The sequence below is a fragment of the Bos mutus genome, chromosome 18 (genome assembly GCF_027580195.1).
Source record: "Bos mutus isolate GX-2022 chromosome 18, NWIPB_WYAK_1.1, whole genome shotgun sequence".
NCBI classification, from domain to species: Eukaryota; Metazoa; Chordata; class Mammalia; order Artiodactyla; family Bovidae; genus Bos; species Bos mutus.
Window position 1 is genome coordinate 60,689,437 of NC_091634.1, and position 26,747 is coordinate 60,716,183.

At 48.6% G+C, this 26,747-nt stretch overlaps 1 protein-coding gene across 5 annotated transcripts in view; it reads left to right on the top strand.

Moving 5' to 3' along the window:
• The first annotated feature begins 4,418 nt into the window (after window positions 1-4,418).
• The window catches only part of PDPR (pyruvate dehydrogenase phosphatase regulatory subunit), a 44,456-nt gene continuing 22,127 nt past the window's right edge, over window positions 4,419-26,747 (top strand). The window contains exons 1-9 of one of the 5 annotated variants that reach the window (XM_070388728.1): window positions 4,419-4,550; window positions 15,822-16,109; window positions 17,179-17,312; window positions 20,854-20,935; window positions 21,027-21,190; window positions 21,974-22,095; window positions 22,837-22,954; window positions 23,691-23,840; window positions 26,021-26,213. In XM_070388728.1, coding sequence (XP_070244829.1) covers window positions 15,886-16,109; window positions 17,179-17,312; window positions 20,854-20,935; window positions 21,027-21,190; window positions 21,974-22,095; window positions 22,837-22,954; window positions 23,691-23,840; window positions 26,021-26,213 — 1,187 coding nt within the window. In that variant the 5' untranslated portion in view covers window positions 4,419-4,550; window positions 15,822-15,885. Of the gene's footprint in view, window positions 4,884-15,821; window positions 16,110-17,178; window positions 17,313-20,853; window positions 20,936-21,026; window positions 21,191-21,973; window positions 22,096-22,836; window positions 22,955-23,690; window positions 23,841-26,020; window positions 26,214-26,747 lie in introns of all 5 variants that reach the window. The other 4 variants (XM_070388727.1, XM_070388729.1, XM_070388730.1 and 1 more) reach the window with 4 other exon arrangements.

Here is a 26,747-nt window from a genome sequence, read left to right on the forward strand (position 1 = left end):
ACACTTCGTCCCTTTTTTATTGTTGGATAGTATTCCATTGTATGGATATCCTGTATTTCATCTGCTGATGGGCATCTGGGTTGTTTCCAACCTATTGACTATTCTTCATAATGCTGCTAGGAACATTAACATGCAAGTTTTTGGCATCTATTTTTCAAAACATACTTACAGCAGCTCAGTTACCAAACAGGAGCCACTGCCCCAGTCGTGTTCTTGTCAGGGAAAGTAGTAAATCCCAAAAGCACTAAAGGAATCTGCATCCAGAAGAAGCCTGATGCGAGGGGCCCCTCTGGGTGCTGCTCCTAAGCAGCAGAGAGAGACCTGGGAAGAGGACTGCTCATGACTCACAGTGGAGAGTTTTCTGTAGCTCTCACTCTGCTGTGGAGAAAAAGGAAAACTGTAATAGCAGTTTGTAGGTGGATCCCAGTGTCGGTTTGAACTTCAAAGAGCCTCCATCAGTACCGTCTCCTGGTTGTACAATCAAGATGTTGAAATGGCTGGGCCTCTCTTATCAGTTACTGCCTAGAGAGTATTCAGCTCTCCTTTCCTTTATTCAGTGTGTTTCACTCAGCGCTAGTTGCATCTTCGAGGAAAGAACACACGAGTCTCCTAACAGACGAACAGATCGCTAAGTAGAAATGGGCTGGTGGGCAGACGTCCTGGGGTTCAGAGGATGAAGAGCCCACTGGAGGACCTGCTGGGCACTGGTGAGCAGGCGGAGGGAGGGATGGGAGAGCCTTCTGGGGGGGGTCAGGTCTTCCTCAAAAGGCAGGGTGTGGTCACTCAGCTCTTCCTGAGAAGAGACACAAGAAACAGCTAAGGAAAGAGTCCCCTCTACCTCTGACAGGAGCTCCTCAGGGTGGGGCTTCCCAGGGGAGGCAAAACCGGTTTTGCTCAGTTAAATACCATCAACAGAACTGTGTGAGTGTCCCAACGTGTTCACAGAAGTGGCTGTGAAATGGTTCCATTACACTTTGAGGGGAAGGGAAGAGTTCCAAAAAGTGACTGATGGTAAATGTGAACACCCAGCGCCATGCAGGGAAAAGGCTGGAAAGCACAGAAGCCAAGTTAGCCAAGATCAGCGGAGGCCAGGGTAGAGCTGCCCACAGGTCACCCATACCCGTGCAGCTCACTGAGCACAGACAAGCTCACTGGATTCCCAGGGCACCCCCTGAGCGAGCGAGTCTCCACCACAGCCACGGAGTTCATGCAGAAGTCCTAAGGAGCTCAAAGCAGCCCCAGGGCCCCCAGGGACTCCCCCCAGCGCCCAGCACAGGCATCAGGCTAACAGGCCTGGCACAGGTTCCTGCTCTTCGACTGTGCGTCACCAGCCTCCATGGTCATTCAGTTTGGCTCATCACCCCCACTTCCCACAGCCTGGAGCCCCTGGTGCCAGGCGGTGTGGTTCACTTTGCAAAAACAATATTAAAAGTTATCTGTGGTGCAAAATTTTTTGCAAATTTTGGGCCAAGTAGTCTATACACATTGCTTGAGGCTGCAAAAGCAAACAAAAAAGTGTCATTGCCCACTTTACAAGCAAGTAATTGAAGGCTGGATGATTAATTTTATGTGTCAAACTGGCTAGAAGATGGTAACCAGCTGTTTGATCAAGTACCAGTCTAGATATTGTTGTAAAGGTATTTTCTGGATGTGAATAACTGTTTTATCACTAGACTTTGAGTAAAGCAGATTACCCTCTGTACCTGAGTGGGCCTCATCCATTCAGTTAAAGCTCTTAAAAGAAAACAGAGTTCCTGTGGAGGAAGAAGGAATTGGGTCTCCACACTGCCTGGGAGCTGGAGACCCCCACCATCAGCTGGTCCCTGGGTCTCCAGCCTGCCTGCCTGTCCTGCGCATTCCAGACCTGCCAGCACCACTGTCCTGTGAGTGACTTCAACATTAATCTCTCCCTCTATGTACATACACATCCTGTTGGTTCTTTCTCTTTATATATAGTCTTTGTTGGTAACTCCCACAGAGGCCCAGGAGAGCTAACACCTCACAAGGTCATACGCCAAGGAGTGCTGGCATCCAGACCCAGGCCAGGTCAGCCCGAAGTTGTGCTTTTAACCAACCGGCACAACCACCCTCTCAGCTCTGACTCTGAGGAGCTCAAGTCAGATGATGCCTGGGATCCACCTGTCTGAGGGTCCCTGACTCAACAGAGCCTCTCTTGGTAAGAACAACAGAGGTGGTCCCACCCCTTTGGGAGGCAGCACCCCAAGAAGCCACTCCTCAGTCGCTCTTGTGTTCCAAGGACCATGCTGCGTTATCACCTCTCCAGGGAGATTTCTTTAGTCTGACGGGTTTCTATCTAATCTCCACGTAGTGCCCTCCAAAGAGGGGCTGTCTAAACCCAGGAAACCCCATTTCCTAGGCCACAGCGCCACCTACTGCTGGTTTATATGAACAGAGCTTCTTTAAGAACCAGCTCAAGCCCTACATCATCCACAAAGCTTTACACAACTGCCATTTCTAGATACAAGGGAAGTTCCTGGAACTTCCAGGAACTGACCTGATGTGTTTTTCAGCCTTGTTGATTCCAGTTCATTCTGACGAAACGGGTTTAGATTCCCCAGGTGGTCCTAATGTACCACCACTGTCTCTACCACATTTCTTGGCACTGACTTGAATATTTACCACTTCATGTAAATATTACATGTGAGGCCTGGTTTCATTATCTGCAACATGAGAATATGCTGTTATAGGCCTCACTTTCCTCACAGGTGCAGGAATTCAGCTATCCCCAACCTTCTGGGCACCAGGGGCCAGTTCCATGGAAGACAGTTTTTCCACCAACTGGGGTAGGAGGGATGGTTTCTGGATGATTAAAGCGCATCACATTGATTGTGCACTTGTATTTCTGTTATTACATCAGCTCCACCTCAGATCATCAGGCTTTGGATCCCAGAGGTTAGGGATCCCTGCAACTCACACAGTTGTGATGAAGTTTCAACCGGCACAATGCCTGGCACAGGAACCACTTGTAATATGACTCCGTCTTACAGGGACTCTGTGAAACGGCAGGTGTTCTACTGCGAAACTGCAGCATGATTTATGGGTGGAGGTTGGTGTGCCGAAGGCATTGGCTGCTTCTCTCCCTCCCCACGGGTGTGAACTGGAATGCATGCAGAGCTCTGGTTTCCACGCAGACATGGGCTCACAGGTACGTGGTGGACACGCACAGTACCAGGTTCTTACCGAGGAGTCACTGAAGGCTGGATGTCAAGTCTAGTGACAGCGACAGTAGTCTCAGGGGGAGGAGCAGGGCTTCTCCCCCAGCCATGTGCCCACTGCATGGAGAGTGACTCTGTAGACGTTTGTGTGTCTTATCTTGGTTCCCAGATTCTCTTCTCTGCTTTGAAAACAGGACAGTAATTTTATAAGCAACGTCTACTCCATTACCCAGCATGACCCCTGGCCACAGGAAGCCATCCATTAAATAAAACTGGCTTGTGTGGTGAGATGGACTTGAATCCAAAGAATGGGAACTGGTGAGTGTGGCCCTCAACGCAGCCCAGCCTGTGCCGTTAGATCGCTGTCTATTCAGACATTTTTCCTGGACTTTGTGCCAAACACAATTCTAAGTGCCGAGAACATAGTCATGCATGAAATTTAGGTACCGTGTGCAAGGGTAGATTTTGCAACTAGACTGGAAAGACATTCAACACTGATCTACCATAGCGACACGTTCTATAAAGGAAAGAAAACAGGACGAAGTGACAGGAAGCGAGGTGAAGGAGTCGGTGGTGAGCTCCTCAGAAGATGGAGTGAATGATTCCTCTTCTGGTCCAGACTAGCAGGGAAGGTGCAAAAAGAAAAGATCCAGCCCCGAGCTGAGATCTAATCCTGCTTCCGAGGTCGGACCGGTCCAGCAGACCGGATTCCCGATTTGCTCTGCTAGCGATTCCCCAAGAAGACTCGGGAGACTTCCAAAAAACAAAGCGTCTGTCCGTCCAAGAGCCTACGCCCTGGACTAGAGTGTCTTTGGGTGGCGGACCACGGGGGATCACACTTGGGCACTCGCCCCGACGGAAGCGAGAACACACACACACACACACACACACACACACTCACTCACTCACTCACTCACTCACTCACTCACTCACTCACTCACTCTCCAGCGGGGCTGCCGCCGTCTCGGCAGCATCTGCAGAAATCAACGGCCCGAGGCCAGAGTCCTAAAAGGCAGGCCCGGAAAAGGCAGGCCTCCACTTCGCCTCCATCTTGGAGGATGCGGAGGCAGGTGCCCTCAGTCCAGGGGCGGAGCCTCGCGAGACCCAAACAAGCCCACGTGTCAGGGGCGGAGCTCTACCCAGGCGTCGCGGCGCGCGTGCGCGAGTGAGCTTACGCGCCGGCGTACCCTTGCCCGGGACCGTAAAACGCGGAAGGTCGCGTCTCCAGCGTCCCCGGAACCTCACGCCCTCCGCCCCGCCCCCTTCCCGCCCCCACCCCCCTTTCCGGCCCCCAGGACCCCTGGGTCCTGCCGTGCCTGCCGCCCCGCCTCAGTCGAGGCGCCGCTGCGTGCGGAGCCTTCGGCCGCCCGTGAGGTAAAGGGAGGCTCTGGTGAGGACGCCGCTCCGGCCTGCCGACCGCGCGGGCCTCGGCGGCCCGGGACCCCGCGCCCCCAGCTTTCTCCCGCGGTCTGGCTCCGGTAGCTCCGGCCGGCCCTCGTCTTCCGTCAGCTCTGGCCAGCCCTGGGGAGCCGCGTCCCCGCGCTCCCCCAGCCTCTCTTTGCTGTGACGCCTCGCAGAGCCGTGCCGAGGCTGGGGCACCGGCCCTGCGGGCACCCAGCGCGGCTGGGTGACCTCTGTCCCGGCGCCCCTCGGCCGTGCACCGCCCCCGCCGCGCGTCAGGCTCGTCCACCCGGGTCGCCTCTGCAGGTGGAGTCGTTTTCCCGCGTGGAGACGTGCTTGTTCTTGACCAGCTGGTCAGCTGCTGCAGAGTCGGCAGCGAGGTTACCTGGGAACGTCCAGGCGGGGCAGGGAGGTCTCTTCTAACGTGAGGTTTGAGTGAGGCATCTTCAAGTCCGTTTTCCCTGTGCGTTTGTGAGCGTGGTGTGGGGGTGCGGGGCGAGGAGAGAGCCGGGCTCAAGGGGCGCTTTTCTAGGGCTAGGGGTTTGGATCAGGTTCTCAAACTTCGTATCACCGGGTGCACTTGTTGAAACATGCAGCACCCTAGACCAGCAGGAACAGAATCTCCAGAGAGGGAGCCTCTGAATGTGTGTCTGCGTGTTTTAAAATAGTTGTCGGAGGTGGGCTTTATGCTGAGGGAGGTGTGGGAAATGGTGTGCTGATCCATTTAGAACACCGTTAATAGACGCTTCTCACTCAGGGTCCTTTGTGACCAGCAGCCAATTTGTGCAGGATGCTGTGACCATGCAGAGGAACAACTCACAGGAGCTGGAGCTGTCGTCTTATCTGTGAAAGCACATCTGAGCATAACCAGAGACAGTTTTGAGGTTGTTTAGCAGAAATTACACGCATGATTGGTTTTCAACCAGATGTGTTTTACTTCATCTTTGACATTTTCCATTTCTTCTCTACTGATTTTATCTCCTTTGCCCTCAGGCTTTATTTACTTTTGCTGCCAACCTACTGGCATAGACTCTGTTGCCTTCCTTACTTTGATTCTTTGCATCCACTGTAAATCCTCCTTTTATTTGTTCTCACCACTTCACTGACTCTTGAAGGTCATGATGAGCACAAGATCAAAAATCCTTTTCTTAGTTCTTATCACTCTGGTCTTTTAGTATTATTTCTTTTTGAAACTGAAATGTTATTATGTTTCTAATGCCACCTTTGCTAACCCTTGTCCTTCTGGCCTCCTTTACAGCTACCCTTTTTTAACTCATCTTAATTTAAAGGTAGCATGGAATAATGATTCAATGGCAGACTCTGGTGCTAAACTCACAGGCTTTGAATTCAGGCTCTGCTGCTCATCAGTATCGTAGGAGCTTGGATCAGTCATTTCAGTTCTCTGTGCTGCCATTTCCTCAGGCGTACAACAGAAATTGTAGCATCTCTTTCATGGATGTGTGAGGATTAAATTAGCAGTATATATAAAGCGGTGTCTGGCACATAATAATTACCTATAAGAATATTACCGTTGTGGAAAAAAGTTGTTTCATGTTATTTGGCTATCCCCTCACATCTGGGGCCCTAGGCTTGAGATCTGAGTCATCGCTTAATTTTCCCCCCATCTTCTTTGTTCTTTGTCCTCATTCATTTTATCTCATTCAAGTAGTATTTCCAAGGTGCCTACGGTGAATGCTGAGAAAAATGCTGATTGAGTTACACCTGGTCCCTGCTCTCAGAGACTTCCATTATCACGGAACTAAAGGCTCCCACTTTCCTAGTGCTTCTGAGGTGCTATTTGCCCTGATTTTTCCTGCCCTGTCTGCTTTGGTCTTGCAGCAGCCATGTGAAGTAGAACTCCTAGCCCATGTTACAGATGAGCAACCTGAAGCAAAGAAATTGAATAACTTGCTCAATGTCATACAGTTGATGAGAGGTGGAGGAGATTCTCGAACCCAGATCTATTTCCTTCTAAAATCCTTATTCTCAGATGGGTTCCTGTTTTGCTTCCCTGATCAGCAAACAGACCGTTAAAGAGTGTGGCTGGCTCTGAGCTGGGGAATGTGCAGGGTGTTTAGGGCTACATAGAGGAGTCACCTAACTGACTGTTGCGGGGAGGGTGGGGACAAATAAGATATCACCCAGGCTCAGAGCTGAGGAGATTATCTTTATTTGGCGGGGAGGGGTGGCAGGAACTGCCAGTTAGAAGGTAGAGTTTGCACAGATCCTGGAGGTGGAAGAGAAAGTTCATGCTGGCATGTGTGCAGAATTACAGCAGTTTAGGTTTGATGAGAGTGTGAGAGATGAGAGAAGAGAAATGAGACCAGAGATAAGTGAGCAGACATAGAAGGGTCTTGCACTTGCTCTTAAGGAATGTGACTTTGAGGGCACCAGATGGTCATTGCAGGGTGCAAGCAGGGGCATGAAATAGGGTCTTCATTTTAGAGGTTTGCTCAGGCCCCTGCGTGAAGCCTGGGGGGCGTCCGGAGAACCGTGGGGAACCTTCCGCAGTGAACTGAGAGAGAGGTTGGTGGTCTGTGCTCAGGACAGGGCAGTGCAGAGAGAGAAGTGGGTCCGTTGGAGGTAAGTGTAGGCTGTAGGCTTCTCGGTTAAGCCTGGATGATTGCCTGGAGAGAGGAGGTGAGAGAAGGGGAGGCATGCGGGATGACACCCGGGACTCTCCTGAGTGGGGCCCCCTGGGGGACAGAGGAAGTGGAGCAGAGTTGGAGATTGAGGAAGATGGCTTTACCTTTGAGATGTGCTCAGTCTGACCAGTGGGAGTCCAAGTGGAGGTGGCCCTTCTTCGGCTGGAGCTGCAGGTCTGAGCTCAGGGATGGGTTAGGCCGTCAGTCATGGTAGGAAAGGGTGTCAGTGTAGACAGGGGTGGATGGGGAGAGCAGCTGGCCTCAGGGAGCCCTGAGGGACATCCGCACAGAGGGAAGGGCAGAGGAGAGGCTGGCGGGATGTGATAAGGGAGGAGGCTGCCCAGCAAACAAGGGAAGTGTGTGAGCAGGAGGGAGCCTTCAGTTGGCCGGTGGGGTGGCGCCCAGGCCGTGCCCTGGGAAGCAGTAGCCTTTGTGTTCCTGGTGAGAGTGGTGCAGTGGTCTAGTGGGGAAGAAGCCCGACCAGTTTGGTTTAGGAGAGAGTAGTTGGGGGTGGGGGGGCAGTGAGAAACAAAAATATGAGCAATGCCTATGTACTTTACTTATTGTGTACATGTTAAGAAATTTTGTTTAAAAAGTTCCTTGACCAACCATGCCATCACCAAGGTCATAAAAGAAAGACTTAAGACAGGTGATGGCAAACAAGTGGACATCAGGGCAGCTCGTTGCTGCAAAAATAATGCTGGGAAAATATCATTAACACTGATATTGTGAACTTTGAGTGGAGGGAAATCTTAATTTTCTTCTGTTTTTGAGTTTTTGCAGTGACCATTGTTTTATAATTTAGAATTTTAGAAATGAAACATAGCTAATTGAAGAGTCTTAAGGAGCTTTGCTTTTTCCGCTTAAATCTCCTTGGCAGGGTGAGGGGTACTCGAGCACATTTAAATGCTGATGAGAAGGAGGGAAATGTGAAGTTATGTGAAAGAGGAGAACAGTTAATGGAGCTCAATTCAAAAGAAAGAGGCAGGAAATGGGAGCCAGGCCTCTGTGAGGGATTACCTTTGACCCTGTGAAAAAAGGCGGAGATGGTTGCAGATGCAAAGAGGTTTCAGGGAGGGGTCTCAGGGAACACGGTGAGACAGAGGATGTGAGGTCAGAGGTTCGGAGAGGAGCAAGATCCCCACACATGTACTGCTGCACTCAGTGCCCCTCCCCTGCAGCAGGCCAACACCAACCCACGCCTCCGCTGGAGACTCCTGGACACTCACAGGCAAGTCTGGATCAGTCTTTTGTGAGGGTCACTGCTCCTTTCTCCTGGGTCCTGGTGCACACAATGCAAAGGAATACAGGAAAACAGTAGAATAGGAAAGAGTAGAGGTCTCTTTAAGAAAATTAGAGATACCAAAGGAACACTCGGAGAAGGTGATGGCACCCCACTCCAGTACTCTTGCCTGGAAAATCCCATGGACAGAGGAGCCTGGTGGGCTGCAGTCCATGGGGTCGCGAAGAGTCGGACACGACTGAGCGACTTCACTTTGACATTTCACTTTCACGCATTGGAGAAGGAAATGGCAACCCACTCCAGTGTTCTTGCCTGGAGAATCCCAGGGACGGGGGAGCCTGGTGGGCTGCCGTCTATGGGGTCGCACAGAGTCGGACACGACCAAAGCGACTTAGCAGCAGCAGCAGCAAGGGAACAGTTCATGCAAAGATGGGCTCGATAAAGGACAGAAATGGTGTGGACCTAACAGAAGCAGAAGATATTAAGAAGAGGTGGCAAGAATACACAGAAGAACTGTACAAAAAAGATCTTCACGACCCAGATAACTACGATGATGTGATAATTCACCTAGAGCCAGACACCCTGGAATGTGAAGTCAAGTGGGCCTTAGGAAAGATCACTACGAACAAAGCTAGTGGAGGTGATGGAATTCCAGTTGAGCTATTTCAAATCCTGAAAGATGATGCTGTGAAAGTGCTGCACTCAATATGCCAGCAAATTTGAAAAACGCAGCAGTGGCCACAGGACTAGAAAATGTCAGTTTTCATTGCAATCCCAAAGAAGTTCAGTCGCTCAGTCATGTCCGACCCTTTGTGACCCCATGGACTGCAGCACGCCAGGCCTCCCTGTCCATCACCAAGTCCCAGAGTTTATTCAAACTCATGTCCATTGAGGTCGTGTTGCCATCTAACCATCTCATCCTCTGTCCTCCCCTTCTCTCGCCTTCAATCCCAAAGAAAGGCAATGCCAAACAATGCTCAAACTACCGCACAATAGCACTCATTTCACACGCTAGCAAAGTAATGCTCAAAATTCTCCAAGCTAGTCTTCAACAGTACATGAACCGTGAACTTCCAGATGTTCAAGCTGCTTTTAGAAAAGGCAGAAGAACCAGAGATCAAATTGCCAACATCTGTTGGATCATTGAAAAGGTAGAGAGAGGAACCAGAGATCAAATTGCCAACATCCGATGGATCATTGAAAAAGAGAGTTCCAGAAAAACATCTGTTTTATTGATTATGCCAAAGCCTTTGATTGTGTGGATCACAATAAACTGGAAAATTCTGAAGGAGATGGGAATACCAGACCACCTGACCTACCTCTTGAGAAATCTGTATGCAGGTCAGGAAGCAACAGTTAGAACTGGACATGGAACAACAAACTGGTTCCAAATAGGAAAAGGAGTACATCAAGGCTGTATATTGTCACCCTGCTTATTTAACTTATATGCAGAGTACATCATGAGAAACGCTGGGCTGGAAGAAGCACAAGCTGGAATCAAGATTGACAGAGAAATATCAATAACCTCAGATATGAGGATGATACCACCCTTATGGCAGAAAGTAAAGAAGAACTAAAGAGCCTGTTGATGAAAGTGAAAGAGGAGAATGAAAAAATTGGCTTAAATCTCAACATTCAGAAAACTAAGATCATGGCATCTGGTCCCATCACTTCATGGCAAATAGATGGGGAAACAATGGAAACAGTGACAGACTTTATTTTTTTGGCTCCAAAATCACTGCAGATGGTGATTGCAGCCATGAAATTAAAAGATGCTTACTCCTTGGAAAGAAAGTTATGACCAACCTAGACAGCATATTATAAAGCAGAGACATTACTTGGCCAACAGAGGTCCGTCTAGTCAAGGCTATGGTTTTTCCAGTAGTCATGTATGGATGTGAGAGTTGGACTATAAAGAAAGCTGAGCACTGAAGAATTGATGCTTTTGAATTGTGGTGTTGGAGAAGACTCTTGAGAGTCCCTTGGACTGCAAGGAGATCTAACCAGTCCATCCTAAAGGAGACCAGTCCTGGGTGTTCTTTGGAAGGACTGATGTTGAAGCTAAAGCTCCAATACTTTGACCACCTGATGCAAAGAGCTGACTCATTTGAAAAGCCCCTGATGTTGGAAAAGATTGAAGGTGGGAGAAGGGGACGACAGAGGATGAGATGGTTGGATGGCATCACTGACTCAATGGACATGGGTTTGGGTAAACTCTGGGAGTTAGGGATGAACAGGGAAGCCTGGTGTGCTGTGATTCACGGGTCGCAAAGAGTCAGACACGACTGAGCGACTGAACTGAACTTCACCCGTGCTATCACATTCATTCAGGTGCAGCCAGAAGTATTAGTTATCTCGCAAATTCCACCTCGTTCTGCCAGCAGGAGATTGAGAGCTAGACTGTTGTCAAGAACTACATTAGCCAAAGAAACGAGAGGACTTATCCAATCTGTGCCATCATATAAGCAAACTGATGAGATTTCTCAGTGTTGCTTCATGATAGGTAAAACCTCCCCGTGAAACTGTGGATCTGATGGCCAGCCCTGCCCCCACTGAGATCATTCCTAGTGCTCTCTGGGTACAGTGTGAGCCAGAGTGGTCCTGTTACAGATGAAAATCCCACTCACCTTGTAGTCCGTACACTATGTGTTCGTTTAAAGTGAACTTTATCAGTGCATTTATAGTCTGTAGCCTGGCTGGAAAAGCACAGAGCCTGGCCAGAGTTCCGTAGCATATAATGGTTTGGGTGTCTGCAGAGGAAAGGATGCAGATCTCCGTGTCCATCTCACAGTTGTTAAGTAGACACATCGTTGAAGGACATAACTGTTGTTATAACTTAAAACAGTAAGGGAACAGCAGACCGTTACGTTGATAATGAAGTGGGTAAAGCTCAACAACATTTTGAACAAGATGTTCATGTAAGATCCTGCTGAGTATAGTAACAAGAATGGCTATTAACAATCTAACCCACTGCATCATTTAACTTGTCTGTCGATGCTGTCTTTTTTTTCAATATATAATTTACTTATTGTTAATTGAAGAATAATCGGCTTTACAATATTGTGTTGGTTTCTGCTGAACATCAGCATGATTCAGCCATAGGTATACCTGTGTCCCCTCCATCATTTATTTATGTGAGTGTGTTGCACTCTCAGCTGCAGCATAGGGGATCTTCAGATCTTCACTGTCATGTGGGATCTTAGTTCCCCAGTCAGGGATCAAACCACGCCTCCTGCATTGCAAGGTGAATTTTTTTTTTTTTGCAAGGTGGATTCTTAACCACTGGGCCAGCAGGGAAGTCCCGATGCTGCCTGTCTTGAATAGGTATCTCAGCTCTTCCACTGGCTTTACAGGTGGTGGTTCTTCTGTTGTGACCTGTGGGGTTTCTGGAGGTAAGAGCTTTAGTCTGGACAAATGTACCCAGCTAAGATATCCCTTGCTTTTTGACAGCAGTGGGCGTGGTTCAGATTACTTTATAGGTGCCTTTCCATATTGGCACTTCAGAGAAGTGGTTGGTCTTCAGAGAACCTGTCTTTTCAGGGTTTGTTTTGGGTTTTTTTTGTAATTTTTATTTGTTTACTTTTGGCTGCACTGGGTCTTCATTGCATCGGGCAGGCTTTCTCTAGTTGTAGCTGGCAGAGGCTCTCTTGGTTTCGGTGCGTGAGCTTCTCACTGCTGCGGCTTCTCTTGTTGAGGAGTACAGGCTCTAGGCACACGGGCTCAGTACTCATGGCTTGTGGGCTTAGAGCTTGGGCTCAGTAGCTGTGGCACAGGGGCTTAGTTGCTCTGCAGCGTGTGAAATCTTCCCGGACCAGGGATCTCCAACCTGTGACCCCTGCAATGGCAGGCAGATTCTTTTTTTTTTTTTTTTTTTCCCATTTTTTATTTTGTTAGTTTTGGCAGGCAGATTCTTAACCACTAGACCGCTAGGGAAGCCCTGGTCACTTTATTTTTTAAGTGATAAAAATTTTTTTAATTTTCTTTTTATTGGAGTATAGTTAAATTACAATGCTATGTTGGTTTCAGGTGTACAGAAAGTGGATCTGGTATATAAATCTCCATTCCTTTTCAGATTCTTTTCCCAAATAGGTTATACAGAATATCGAGTAGAGTTTCCTGTGCTATATGCTTGGTCCTCATTAGCTTTATGTAATAGTGTGTGTTTGTTAATCCCAATCTCCTAATTTATCCCTCCACCCCACATTCCCCCTTTAGTAACCATAAATTTGATTTCTAGATCTGTGAGTCTGTGTTCTGTAAAAAGTTCACTTGTGTGGTTTTCATTTTCTTTTTTATTAGTTGTGTTTATTTTGGCCATGCTGGGTCTTCACTGCTGTGCAGACTTTGCTCTGGTTGCGGTGAGCAGGGGCTGCTCTCTAGGTGAGGTGCTCAGGATGCTCGCTTCAGTGGCCTCTCTGGTTACGGAGCTCGTGTTCTAGGGCGCTTGGGTGCAGTACTTGCAGTGTGTGGGCTCAGGAGCGGCGACTCCTGGGCTCCCACACACAAGCCCAGTAGTTGTGGTGCCCGGGCTTAGTTGCTCTGAGGCATCAGGGGTCTTCCTGGATCTGGGATTGAACCCTTGTCTCCTGTATTAGTGGGGAGAATCTTTACCACCGAGCCTCCAGGGAAGCCCTGTGTCATTTTTAAAATTAAATTCCACATGTAAGTGATATCACATGGTATTTGTCTTTCTCTGTGGGACTGACTCCACTTGGTGTGAAAATCTTGAGGTCCGTCCATGCTGTGCAGATGGCGTTGTTATGTTCCATTTAACGGCTGAGCAGTATTCCACGGTATACGTACTGTTGTACACGCACCTTGTATATGTAGCGTATGTACTGCACCGTCTTCATCCTTTCCTCTGTCAGTGGACATTTAGCTCACTTCCATGTCTTGGCTGTGGTAGATAGTGCTCCAGGGACCATTGGAGGGCGTGTATCTTAGTGAATTATAGTTTTCTCTGGGTATATGTCCAGTAGTGGGATTGCTGGATCATACGGTAATTCTATATTTAGTTTTTTTTAGGTACCTCCATATTGTGCTCCACAGTGGTTGTGCCAATTTGCATTCCCACCAACAGTGTAAGAGGGTTCCCTTTTTCTCCACACCCTCTCCAGCATTTGGTGTTTGTAGGTTTTTTGATGATGGCCCTTCTGACCAGTAAGAGGTGATACTTCACTATAGTTTTGATTTTAATTTCTCTAGTGATTAGTGATGTTGAGCATCTTTTCTTGTGTATTTTGGCCATCTGTCTGTCTTCTTTGGAGAAATGGTGAGGTTTTAAGGGAGAAAAATGAAGGATTGGAACTTGGGAGATGATGGGTCTTGTGGCGATGGGCTTAGACCAGGACTAACTGTGTGGACAACTTTCCATCTTGAGGCAGAGTCTGACAGGGACCTGAGGCGCGATGGGACACAAGGTGGCCAGGATGGTTGGTCCCTGGGTCTGGGCCTGCCTCGGTCATGGATGCGAGAGTCCCCTGATGGACGATACCTCGGTCCTGGACGGTTTGGGCTGCTGGCGGTTCACGGGTGCAGGGGCTGTCATGGAGGTGGGGGCTTGCTCGCTGCCCTGACGTCTGCTTGGCGCCCCCTCTGCTCCTAAAGCCGCCTCTTCCTGTGCGTCCGAGACTCTGTGGTCTGCCGGCAGCTCTGTCTGCAGGTTCCTGACGCTTGACACGTTCTCTGTTTTGCTGTCGCCTCAATTCTGTTAAAACCCTGCCTTGGTCGTATGCAGCCTGTGGTACTGGACCGAGGAGCAGAGTCTTCTTGGTCAGTTCCTGCCACTGCCCAGGGTTCACGGATGTGGCAGCCTCCAGGCCAGGTCCCTCGGTGTCAAAGTGGGTTCTGGGACTCGTTAATCAATAGAAGTTCAGGCGTGGCTTTCTTGGGAGTCGTGCTGAGACATGAGCGTGAAAACCAGCAGCAGGTGCCCTTGTGGCTCCTGCGGAGGAGAGCAGGCCGCCCACCCACTCGGTGCTGCTGTGCAAGGGGTCCAGTTCCTGCTTCTGCTCTGGGCACCTCAGAGATGGCAGTCTCAGGCTTGGGCACTAGCTGCTCCATGTTTCCCGGCACTGCCTGCTGGGTCTCCGGCTATTGACTCTGGGACCTTCCACTGTGCTCACAGACACCCTCACAGCCTCCACCATGTCTAATCCTTCTCAGGTTAAACATGGTTGTTTAACCCTCAGACTTGGCCCTCCTCCTTATTTCTCCGTTTTTCCCATTTTAGCTTCAGTTGTTGGCAAATGAGTTCTGTCATCTCTGTTTCCCAAGCAATCCAGTCGTTTCTCTGACTCCGCTGCCCCCATCCTCATCTGAGCCAGCCTGGTGTTTCAGTGAGAAGTGCGACAGTTTCCTGGCTCACCTCTGCTTTCCCTGTCCTCCTGGGAGCCTTCTGTAGAGCCAGCCTCACCCTGGAGAAACAAAGCAGACCGTGTCATCCCCCTGCTTTAGTGTTTTCCTTTGCACTTAGAGTAAGCCCCGCTGCTCGCGGGGATCCTGGAGCCCCCACATAGTTGGTCTCTGCCCCTCCAGCGCGGCCTCTTCTGGGGATCCTGGAGCCCCCGCATAGTTGGTCTCTGCCCCTCCAGCGCGGCCTCTTCTGGGGATCCTGGAGCCCCCGTGTGGTTGGTCTCTGCCCCTCCAGCGCGGCCTCTTCTGGGGATCCTGGAGCCCCCGTGTGGTTGGTCTCTGCCCCTCCAGCGCGGCCTCTTCTGGGGATCCTGGAGCCCCTGTGTGGTTGGTCTCTGCCCCTCCAGCGCGGCCTCTTCTGGGGATCCTGGAGCCCCCGTGTGGTTGGTTCAGTCTCGCCTCCTCCATCCTGGAGCCCCCGTGTGGTTGGTCTCTGCCCCTCCAGCGTGGCTGGGGATCCTGGAGCCCCGTGTGGTTGGTCCCTGCCCCTCCAGCGTGGCCTCAGGTGGCCCCCCTCTCACGTGCTGTGCACACACTGTCCCCTCTTCTGTGCTGACTCCTCAAGCTCCGTCTCTCCAGGCCTTTGCACTCACTGCTTCTTTCCAACTTCACATATCTGGTTCTTTGTCATTCAGGTCTTTTCAAATGTCTCCTCTCTGACCACCGTATTTTGAGGCTGCCCCCAGTGACCCTGTCCTGTTAGCTCTGTTGCTTATTTTGTTCGTATATTGGCTGCTTGTCTGTCTGTCTCAGATGTAAGTTGTGTAAAGGCAGGACCTCCTCGTTTGTCTTCCCCGCTGTTACACCTGGCAGCGTGTCTGGAACTCAGTAAGTCCTGAAACGTTTGCTGAGTGAACAATTAGCGTTCTGGGTTTCAGCCTTTTCTCGTTAATCCTGTGCTCTGAGTGTAGTGTAATGACGCACTTGGTTTCCTCTGTCTAGTGTGAATTATTGGGATCTGCTGCGTGGCTGAGCGAGAGCACGGCCCCTGTTGCTGACAGACGTGATGCTGCCCCGGTTGCTGGCAGTGGTCCGAGCACCGGGAAGCCGCCGAGGATGGCGGGAGGGCTCCCCAGCCAGAGGCAGTGCGTCAGCGACCGCGGCGCCACCCGTGGCCCTGCCCGCCCAGGCGCAGGTGGTCGTCTGCGGCGGTGGAATCATGGGCACGTCCGTGGCCTATCACCTCTCCAAGATGGGGTGGAAGGATGTCGTCCTTCTGGAGCAGGGCAGGTAGGACTCCAGCTGGCTGTGGCCTGGGGCTCTGCTGCTCTGGGCTACCCTCATCTCTGTCATCTCAGCTCACCCACCAATAGCTAACCTAAGTGTCACTAAGTAGCATGAATAAATTACAAAAATGAAATCTTCAGGACTTCGTTTTGCGATGCCTAATAGTCCTGTTTTCTGGTTTTCAGAGATTGTGATGTAACAATTAGATAAAGGATGTATGTATTTCTGGTTTAAAGTACATCTTGCTCTCTGTTGTATTAATTCAGCAATAAATACTGTGACTCGGGTGCTTCTTCTGTGAGCTGAGATGAAATTGGCTATATTCTGTCTTATTTCTGTTCCTTTTCTTTGATTATTTTAGAAATGATCTAAATTACTTTAGATTACAGAACAGTTGCAGTGATAGTGCAGAGTTACCTCACATCCACGTTCATCTGTTACCAGCATCTTCTGTAAGGATTAATGTCTCAGTTCATGAGCCAGGATTGATACATTCGTTTAAACTAAAGTCGATGCTTTATTTCCCCTAGTGTCCTTTTTCTGTTCCAGGCTTTTGTTCCCTGCCACAAATTGGACTTCATTCTAAATTCTGAATAGGTGACACATTGACGTAGTTCAAAATTGAAAATGTGTAAAAGAGTACATAGGGAAAAGTCTCCTTCAGCTCCTTAACCTCTAACGACAAGTTTCCCTCACTGAAAGTGAATTAAGTTCTTTAGGTACCATTCCAGATAATCCTCTCCGTATATAATCAAATAAGTGTTGGTAGGTGTGTATGCGGGTATCTGGAGATTCATTTATGTGTTTCATACAAGTGACAGCATACCCTGAATAGTTTCACTCACCTGGCTCTTTTCATTAGAGTTGCTCCATTAGGATTGGCCCATGAAAGTGTTTTTTTTTTTTTTTTTTTAATGTTGTATAGGTGAAATTCCACAATTTTAAATCATTCTTACGTTGATAGACAGTGAGGTTGACTGCATCTTTGGCTGTCACAGCAGTGGTGTAATGAGGAACCTTGAACTTGCTGTACTCATTGACGTGTGCGTCTCCCTGACCATCTGTCCTGCAGGCTGGCTGCTGGCTCCACGAGGTTCTGTGCTGGCATCCTAAGCACCGCCAGGCACTTGGCCATAGAGCAAAAGATGGCAGATTATTCAAACAAACTTTACCATCAGTTAGAGCAAGAAACGGGGATCCAAACAGGTAAGCAGGTAGTCTAGGCCCGTACTCAGTACTCTGGTGCTGCACCAAGGTGGCCTGTTGGTCTGGTAGTTCAGGCTTGAGTTTCAGCCCGGGCTCTGCCACTTGTCCGGCTCTGACCTTGGGCGAGTCTCTTAGCTTCTTGCACTGTCTTCACTTTCCTTATCTGTAGATTTAGGGTCTTCAATCAGTACCCTAGCTCCTTTTCAGATTCTGTTATTCTTATGAAGTGAAAATCTTCCTGGGCCATTTCCTATATATTCCACTCCTCAAAGTATAATAGGTGGCAACACTTAGCACCTCAACTTCAGGTATTTGGTGGTTAAATCATAGCTTGACCCACCCAAATATTGATACTTAATGGTATTTCTAACTATAAAGCACATACATGTGTTTCTCCTTACCTGTGTAATTAGGGGAGTAAGGACACAGACTATAAGCCACTTATTGGAGTAAGTAAGAGTCCCAAGAGCACGAAAATGAATCTAAGACCATGATCCATATGGCAGCAAGGCAGAAAGAAAGTCTAGTACTTTGTTGTAAGGTGATGTGTTAGCAAGAAGCCCAGAGTCAAAGCTAGTTTCATTGCTGATGAAGCAGTTTGGTGACCACAGTACTGTTAGGGGATGGTGAGGCCCAGTGCTGATGACAGGACGAGGCCTGTGTGTCATTCACATCACAGATACATCAAGATTAATGCTGACAAAGGATGGTAGCTTTTATTTTGCCAACTGAAGTATAACCTTATTTGTAAATTGTAACTTAAGACTGAGTTTCTAGTAACTTAAACATGGTAGACACGGACCTCACTGTACTTCAGTCTTTTTCAGATGGATTTAATTTAATGACTTGAATCAGGCATTAACCAGGGTTTGGGTCAGAAGAGGGTCCACAACAGGCCCGGCGCGGGCACTGCTGACTCCTGGCCCCTTGGTTCAGTGACTCGTGCTTTGCTGCGCCTGGCACTCCTCCGCTGTTAGAGTCCAGAGGGGTGGGGGCTGCAGGCTTCTTTTCTGGAAGATCACTGAGTCTACCTTTGTTCTGGGTCACCGTCCGGAACCCCCTGTTGGGCCTGATCTCCGTGGTGCCTGTGGGGCAGTGAGGAAGGCAGGCAGCCGAGAGCAAGGGCACCCCCAGTGTGTCACCCCAGTGCCGCCCACCAGGGCCGCAGTGAGACACGACGCGGGGGCCTCCCTGACGGAGGAGTCTGCTGTCCACAGGATGGACGGGTGTGCACTCCCATGACCGCCGTCGTTCAGGGGACTGCTTGAGACATTAAATAAATGACATCTGTACAGCCTAGTTTGTTTTTTTTGTTGTTGTTTTTTGTTTTTTTTGCCTAGGAGCATGCAGGATCTTAGTTTTCCAACCAGGGGTCAGACTTTCCCCTGCCGCCCTGCAGTGGAAATGCAGAGATTTAACACCCATTGAACCACCAGGGAAGTCCCAAAACCTAGATTTAATGGTACCATATAATAAGCTAATCTTCTGAAAATAGTTCATTCACATCTGTTAACTGCGTTCAACTCAGAGTTACCGGGTCACTTCAAGAGTCCTCATTATACAAAATTAGTTTCTACTTGCTTCTTTTGTACCTGATAAAATTTTTGTCAGGTGACTGAATGTGATAATCTAAAAGTTTTAATAGTCTTCTGAAAGTATTTCATGTATTATTTGACCTTATAATAAGGATAGGTCATTCTTTTACAGTTAAAAAACCTAGATGCAGGTAGATTAAGCTACTTTACCAAGTTGATGACCAATTAATTTTTAAAAATATTCTGTGGGTTATAAGGAACTTTTAGAAAGTTTTAAATGTATGTAATAAATTATTATGATAAATATGAATAATACAGAAATATAAAAAGAAAAAGTCAACCTCCCCACTGAATACCCACCAAAAGGTTACCGCTCTGTGGTTTGTTCATGTGTACTTTATTTTAACCAAAATGAGATTGTATTAAGCATATCTGTACCTTGTTTTTTCCACTTAATATCTTCCACAAAAATATGCATGCATAAAATTAATGAAGTCCACACACAGGAATATTAAGTAAATGTAAAAAGGAGGAGGAAGATGTCTATGAACTGCTGTGAAATGATCTCTGGGATACATTGTTACATGAGAAAACCAAGATGCTAAAAGCTATATAAAATGTACTGCTTTTGTATAATAACTAAGAAGCAATAATAAAATATACATTATTTTGCAAATAAATATAGAAAGGATAAGTCAGAAAGTATTGAGGTTGGCTGTGCTTCCCTGGAGGTTCTGCAGTAAAGAATCTTCCGGCCAGTGCAGGACACCAGAGTTCGATCCCTGGGTCAGGAAGATCCCCTGGAGAAGGAAGTGGCAACCCACTCCAGTATTCTTGCCTGGGAAATCCCATGGACAGAGGAGATCCTGGAGGGCTGTACTCCGTGGAGTCGCAAAACAGTCAGACATGACATAGCACCTAAACAACAACAGCCCCAGAGTAAGTGGGAACACGGTGCATGGTGGGGAAGTGGGGGGTAGTTGATATTTCTGGCTTGACGCTGTGTAGGTTTGACTTTTAGAATGATTTGGACATTCTCCATACTCAAAAAAAAAACAAAAAACTATCAGAATGGGAGGGAACCAACAGTGGAGTACTAGCAGAAATAACATAGCTGCATTTCGGATGAGTGACAGCTTTATTATGGGGAAAAAGAGCAGACTGGGAGACTTCTGACCTTAGTGTGTAACTCTACCTTCAGTGGCAGACAAAAGGAGCTGTGACCAAGCATTGACCTGTACTTAGCAAGGCATTGTTCACAGGGTTATGAGCATTGTTGCCTTCTGTGTATCCTAGGACAGAGGAAAGGAATAGATAGAATGAGGATATGTCTAATGCTTACAAAAACCAGGCTCTGAAATGATCATGACTCTATTTCCGTTTTAAAAAGACACCTGACTGATTCAAGCTTTTCTTCATGAAAACTGATAGGACATTGCACTCTGAGGATTGCCATTGACTCAGGGGTCGTAGTGGTCACATCCAGTACGTTGACTGCAAACAGCAGGAATTCCTGGGGCTAAGCTGGGCAACAAGGAGCTTCTGGAAGGCCACTGGGGCCTGTGGAGTGGGAGGTGGCTGCCAGCTGGAGGCAGGGTGAAGCCAGGTGGTGAGGACCCAGGCCCTCAGCTGGAAGGGGGGTGGGCTGGCCAGGATGCTGCTGCTCCTGAGATGAGAGGAGGGACCTCCGCCTTCTCTCCTGGCTCAAGCCCGTGTTCCAGGAGGCCAGACCGGCTGAGCGCAGGTCACAGGCCTGTGGCTGCACTAGGGGCGGCCATCGCCACAGTTATGTGCCCACCAAGGACCGAGGAGAAAGGGCCTGGTTACCCAAAGTGGTGAAGGAGGGAGGGGTCGCAGTTCCTTCCCCCGCAGAGCTGTGAGCTGAGCCCGTCTGGGTGGTGGCAGTCCAGGACTCCCCGCGGGTGGCCCGCCTGAGTCTGGCGGGCTCCCACTGTGCCCCCGCAGGTGGCCCGGTCTGTCTGAGTTTGGGCTGCTTCTCCTTCCAGGTTACACTAGGACGGGCTCCATCTTTCTGGCCCAAACTCAGGACCGGCTCATCTCCCTGAAGCGCATCAACTCGAGGCTGAAGTACGTATGAGGCTGAGCCCGTCCCGACTTCCTGTCAGCTGACCTCTGCGGAGGCCGGGGAATGTCATTGTGCCCCTGTGTTCTGTGCCAGTGTCATAGGCATCCCCTGCGAGATCATCTCCCCCAAGAAAGTGGCCGAGCTGCACCCTCTGCTCAACGTGCACGACCTGGTGGGGGCCATGCACGTCCCCGAGGACGCAGTGGTGTCCTCCGCCGACGTGGCGCTCGCCCTGGCCAGTGCCGCCTCCCAGAGCGGTGAGTGGGCGCGGGGTGAGGAGAGGGGCGGCCTCAGGAGAGCGGCTCAGCGGCGGCAGGGGCACCAGCCAGCCTCTGCATGGAACTCTGGCTCGCGGCTCTGAGTTTTTGTCTCAGCGCGGTACCTGTCAGCACGGCTTCCCTCAGGGCCACGCGTTTCTTGTTAAGTATCCTAGGCACTGCCTTCGGTCCTGCTTAGAGCATTTTAGGTGTAAGGGCCTTTTTCCCTCCACAGGACTTGAGACGCTCCAAGGCTGGCACATGCCTTGGGGATTTAATGCGCAGCTGCAGTCGTGTCCCGTGTTGGAGTGAACGAGGGGAAGGCTAATCCGCCCTGGTGTCTGCTCTGGATGAGCTGCTTGGTGGTGTGGGTCGATCAGGATTGAGGAGGCCCTGTGGCACTGCTTCTCCTGCCCCTTTTATGATCCCTGGGTGTTTGTTTGGCTGCGCCATGCCCCTTGTGGGCCTTCGATTCCCAGCCAGGGACGGAACCCCGGCCCCCTGCAGTGGCAGCGTGGACCCGAACCACCGGACCGCCAGGGGAGTCCCATGATCCCTGAAATTTCATTATGTACTTCACTTGGTTTGTTCAGTTGGCCTGGTCTTTTTAGTCTTGGGAAAGGCCCATTTCTGCCATCTCAGGATGTGGTTCCAGGAGTGTTTTGGATTCCAAAGTTAAAGCATGGACCTGGCCTTTTCAGTGTTTGTTGAGAAGCTGCTGCAAATGCCTGACTCTGAGACAGCAGATGACAACTCCCCAACTCTGTGTTTACCTTGGGACAGGTGTTCAGATCTATGACCGGACAAGTATTCTTCATGTTATGGTCAAAAAAGGTCAAGTCGCAGGCGTGGAGACAGATAAAGGACAGATCCAGTGCCAGTACTTTGTCAACTGTGCTGGTCAGGTAGGTTAGTGACAAGACTGGGTCACTGACTTTCTTATTTAACTTTGTCTCCAGGATTTTGGGGTAGAGGTAAGGCTAGTTTTCTGATGGACTAAGCGGGGCTCACTGTTTCTTCTGTGGCCGGGAGAACTCAGAATCCCCTCCTCCAAACGGGAAGCCTGCCCTCGCCCCTCGTGTGGAAGCCGGGCGCCATCCCCCTCCTCCCCGGCCGAGGGGCAGCCCTGCTCAGGGAGGCCCGGAGAGTGAGTGCAGACAGCGCTCGGTCCCTGCTCCGGGCTGTGTGGTGGCTCGTGTCATCCCGCCACCCAGCAGACGAGCGTTGGGGTGCCCCTGTGTCGGGAGCGTGGGTTCTATGTCAGGACCCTAAACCCTGCAGCTCTGAAGGCAGACTGTCCCTTGCCCCCCCTCCACGGTCTTAGGGGCATCCAGGAGTACTTGCCGCCACGTGGAGGTCTTTGTGGTTGGTGTTTGGGGTTCGCAGGGCCTGTCTCCCCACGGCTCCTCTTCCGAGCTGGTGGCTCTGTCTTCTCTGCTCAGAAAGCAGATTCCGTGGCTCACCCAGTACAGAGTTGCTCCCCTCCAAAAACGATAGGAACTAAAGCTGGGAATCGGCTTCCCACAGCTGACGTGGGAGTGGGAGCGCCCAGGAGCCACTCGAAATGACACTCGTCTCAAGAGGCTGCCCTTGCTCATGCGTCTTTCTGTTCCTCTCCACCCACCCATCCCTCTGTGTGTCTGTAGTGGGCATATGAGCTGGGTCTGTGCAGCGAGGAGCCGGTTAGCATCCCGTTACATGCCTGCGAACACTTCTACCTTCTGACTCGCCCCTGGGAGACCCCGCTGCCGAGCAGCACGCCAAGTGAGGACTGCACTTTGTTTCCACTCTTGTCTCCTCGCCCCTGTTCCGTCCTCTGTCAAGAAGGCTTTCTGCTGAGGACAGACTGCGCCCAGAAGAGTCCTTTCACTTCTTTTCTGGAGCATGTTACAGGGCGGTGGATCCCGTTCTAACTTGACTTGAATGTCTCTTTATGAAAGGATGGCCAAAGTGGGCGTACCATTTGCTTCTTTGTTTGCAAGCTAACTGTAGTCCCAGGCAGAAGTCTGAATTGTGCATATTTGGAGTGTAACCTAGAGTTGACATAATGCTACCCATTGTGGAGATGTCACAGTTGAGCTCTAAACTCGGGCTGTTCAGTGACTCCCAGTGCTGTAGGGAGGGTTCGCTACCACTCTGAGGTCTTCATCCCTAAAGTGGACTCTGCAGCCCCCTCTGTGAGGCTTTCATGTGGCACAGTGGCAGTTATGTGGTTTGATCTTGAGAACTTTTCTAGGTCAAAGTTTCTAGGTAAGTGATTGGTATAGGGGTAATCTGAAAAACAGTCTCCACGATAAATCTGGAAGGAGCATCCTCGCCCATACCAGGAAAAGCATTTTAGAGCTAATGATGCTTGTGTTTACTGAACGCTGCCTGGTTAATAAGGGCAATTTTAGGTGTTTTTGTTTAACTTCTTTTTCTGTCCATGTAGACAGCTGGCTTGCCTCTAAACCCTGTGTTCTCTTCTGCTCCCCACCCCCTTGTCATTTTTCCCTCTCAGCTGTTGTAGATGCCGATGGAAGAATTTATATTCGGAACTGGCAGGGTGGCATCCTGTCAGGGGGCTTTGAGAAAAACCCAAAACCAATTTTCACTGAGGGCAAGAACCAGCTGGAGATTCAGAATCTGCAGGAAGACTGGGATCATTTTGGTATGTAAACTAGATTTTAACATGAGAGCCTTGTATTTGTCTAAGATGTTATACATTAAAGCCTTTTCAGGAACACAGGCATGTCTCATTTTATTGTGCTTTGCAGATACTGAGTTTTTTTAATAAATCGAAGGTTTGTGGCAAACACTGCGCTGAACAAGTCTATTGGCACCATTTTCCAACAGCATTTTCTGACTTTGCATCTCTTGAATTTTGGCAATTACAGTAATACTTCAGGCTTTTTCACTGTTATGTGTGTTATTGGATCTGTGATTTGTAATGTGTGTATTTCTTCAGTCATCTATTTATTGTATTAATGATCTATCTGTTGTATCAGTGATCTATCTATTGCAAAAGATAAGAATCCCTGAAGGTTCGGATAATAGCATATTTTAGCAGTAAGGTTTTTTTTTTACCTTTTTATAGTTTTAATAATATACTGAAGTCTGAGTGGAAGTGGTTTTTAATGGCGTTTTTGAGGTAAAATTGATGTACACAATATACAAGTTTCATGTGTACAAACAATAGAGCAGTTCTCAACTTTTAAAGGTTATATTCCATTAATAGTTATGAAATGCTATATTCTGTGTTGTACAATACATCCTTGTAGCTTATTTATTTCCTACATAGTACTTTGTACCTCTGTACCCCCTCCCCTTATCTTGCCCCTTCCCACTTCTCTCTCCCACTGATAACCACAAGGCTGTATCCGTTTCTTTTCTGTTACATTCTCTAGTTTCTTTTCTTTTTAGATTCTACATATAGGTGATAACATACAGTATTTGTCTTTCTCTGACTCATTTCACTAAACATAATACCTTTCAAGTCTGTCCATGTTCTTGTAAGTAGCAAAAACAGACTTTTGAATAGCTGCAGAGGAGTCCATTGTATATATACACCACATCTGTTGATGGACACTTGGTATGTGTATTGGTATTGTGTTTTTGCTTTTTTTGTTTTTGGTGTTCTTTTCCCCACAAGGCTTGCATGATTTTAATATCCTGGCCAGCTGTTGAACTCCATGCACACACCAGTCAAAGTGTTGGGGTCCTAACCCTGGACTCCCAGGGAATATCCTGTCCATTGGTTTTTTTAGACATAATTCTATTGAACATGTAATACAATATAATTTTTGTATGTGCTGTAACATAATTTTTATATGCGCTGAGGGAACCAAAACATTCACATAACTCACCATGTTGCAGTATTCACTTTATACAGTAGTCTGGAACCAGATCAAGGTATACCTGTGGTTCCTTATTTGATCTTTGTAACAACCCCATTTGGTTGTGCACAGAGGCTGTCTGGTCTACGGATACAGTTACTGGCAAGCTGATTCAGAGACCTAAAATTAAAATCGTGGTTAATTTTGCCTTCTCACTTTTTTGCCTAAACTCATTACTGAAATTTTAGGCTAGGAGGAAACTTACTTTTATTTTTTTGGAAACCTTCTTTTGATAGGACTTCATTTAAGATAGAAGAGGATTTTTAAAAGCGAAATTGTTAATACGTTCTTTTACTCAATTTTTAAATAATTTTAATTTATTTAATAGGCAATATAATCATTAATTCCAAATTCAAAAGGTATGAAAGGGTCTGTCATGAAGAGTGTCCTTTCTTCCTCTTGAACTTAGTTTTTTTTTTCCTTAATTTGGGGAAATTTCAGACTTTTACAAGTGAAGAGAATAACATACAGACATCTCATGTCCCTGCCAGCCGGCTTCAGTCTGGCTTCATCTTGATCCCTGTCCACTGGATCTTTCCCGGGTGATGGACTGACCATAAAACAAGCTGAGGATCTGTCTTTTGCAGCTGTTAGAACATAGGAAAATTCTGCCTTTTATTGCGTATCTCTTTGGGGGCCTTTTAATTAAGAGCTTTTGTCCTACCATTGATGCCTGTAAGAGTTTATTTGGGGGCCACACATAGTATCTGCTCTTCCATAGCACCTTTTCTTTCTACAGAGTATCTTTTTTTCTCTGTCTTTATGACAAGAACTTTGTAGGGATGTCCTGTAATTCCACCAAGGCTTCTGCTTCTGATAGATGGCCCAGTTGGCTCTTCTCAGAAAACCTCCCCAAGACACTTTGGGAAAGGAGCGGGAGGTGAGGCGTGTAGGGGAAGGCAGTTTTGAGGCCCCTCAAGCTGAGGACTGGGTTTGGGTCTGTTGTGTTGCTCAGAGCCCCTGCTGAGTTCCCTGCTGCGTCGGATGCCACAGCTGGAGACGCTGGAGATCGTGAAGTTGGTGAACTGCCCCGAGACCTTCACCCCAGACATGCGGTGCATCATGGGCGAGTCTCCCTCAGTGCGGGGCTACTTCGTCCTGGTGGGAATGAACTCTGCAGGCCTTTCGTTTGGTGGAGGAGCTGGAAAGTAAGTCCTTCCCACTCAGACTCGGCTTGCTGGGCTTCCTTCTTTCTTCTTGTTCACATGGTCTGTGATGTACTTAATCCAGCACGTTCGCAGTAAGCGGACAACACGTGTCCGTAGAGAGCTGTCCCTGTAAAGGTACTCGCCCCTTGTTGCAGGCACGTCACTGTTAACCCCTTTTTTGGAGTTAACCTGGGAACCAGTGGCATGTTCGTCTGTACTACTTCAGTCATAACAAATGTTGGTCCTTTGAATGTGTTTGTTTGAGTTTGGAAGTAGTGATGGTGAGTGGAGTACAAGATCATGCTCATCACCTAAGTTTTTATTTTAAAATTTGGTACTAATAAAAATAAAGCCAGTGTCAAAAGGACAATACTATAAAATTCCACCTATTTGAATACATAAGAGTAGTACAGTTCATAGAGACAGACTCGGATGGTGGTTGATGGGAGTGTGGGGGGTGGTCTCTGTTTACTGGATGTAGTTTGTTTGGGAAGTGAAAAGAATTCTGTAGGTGAATGGTGGTGATCATTACAG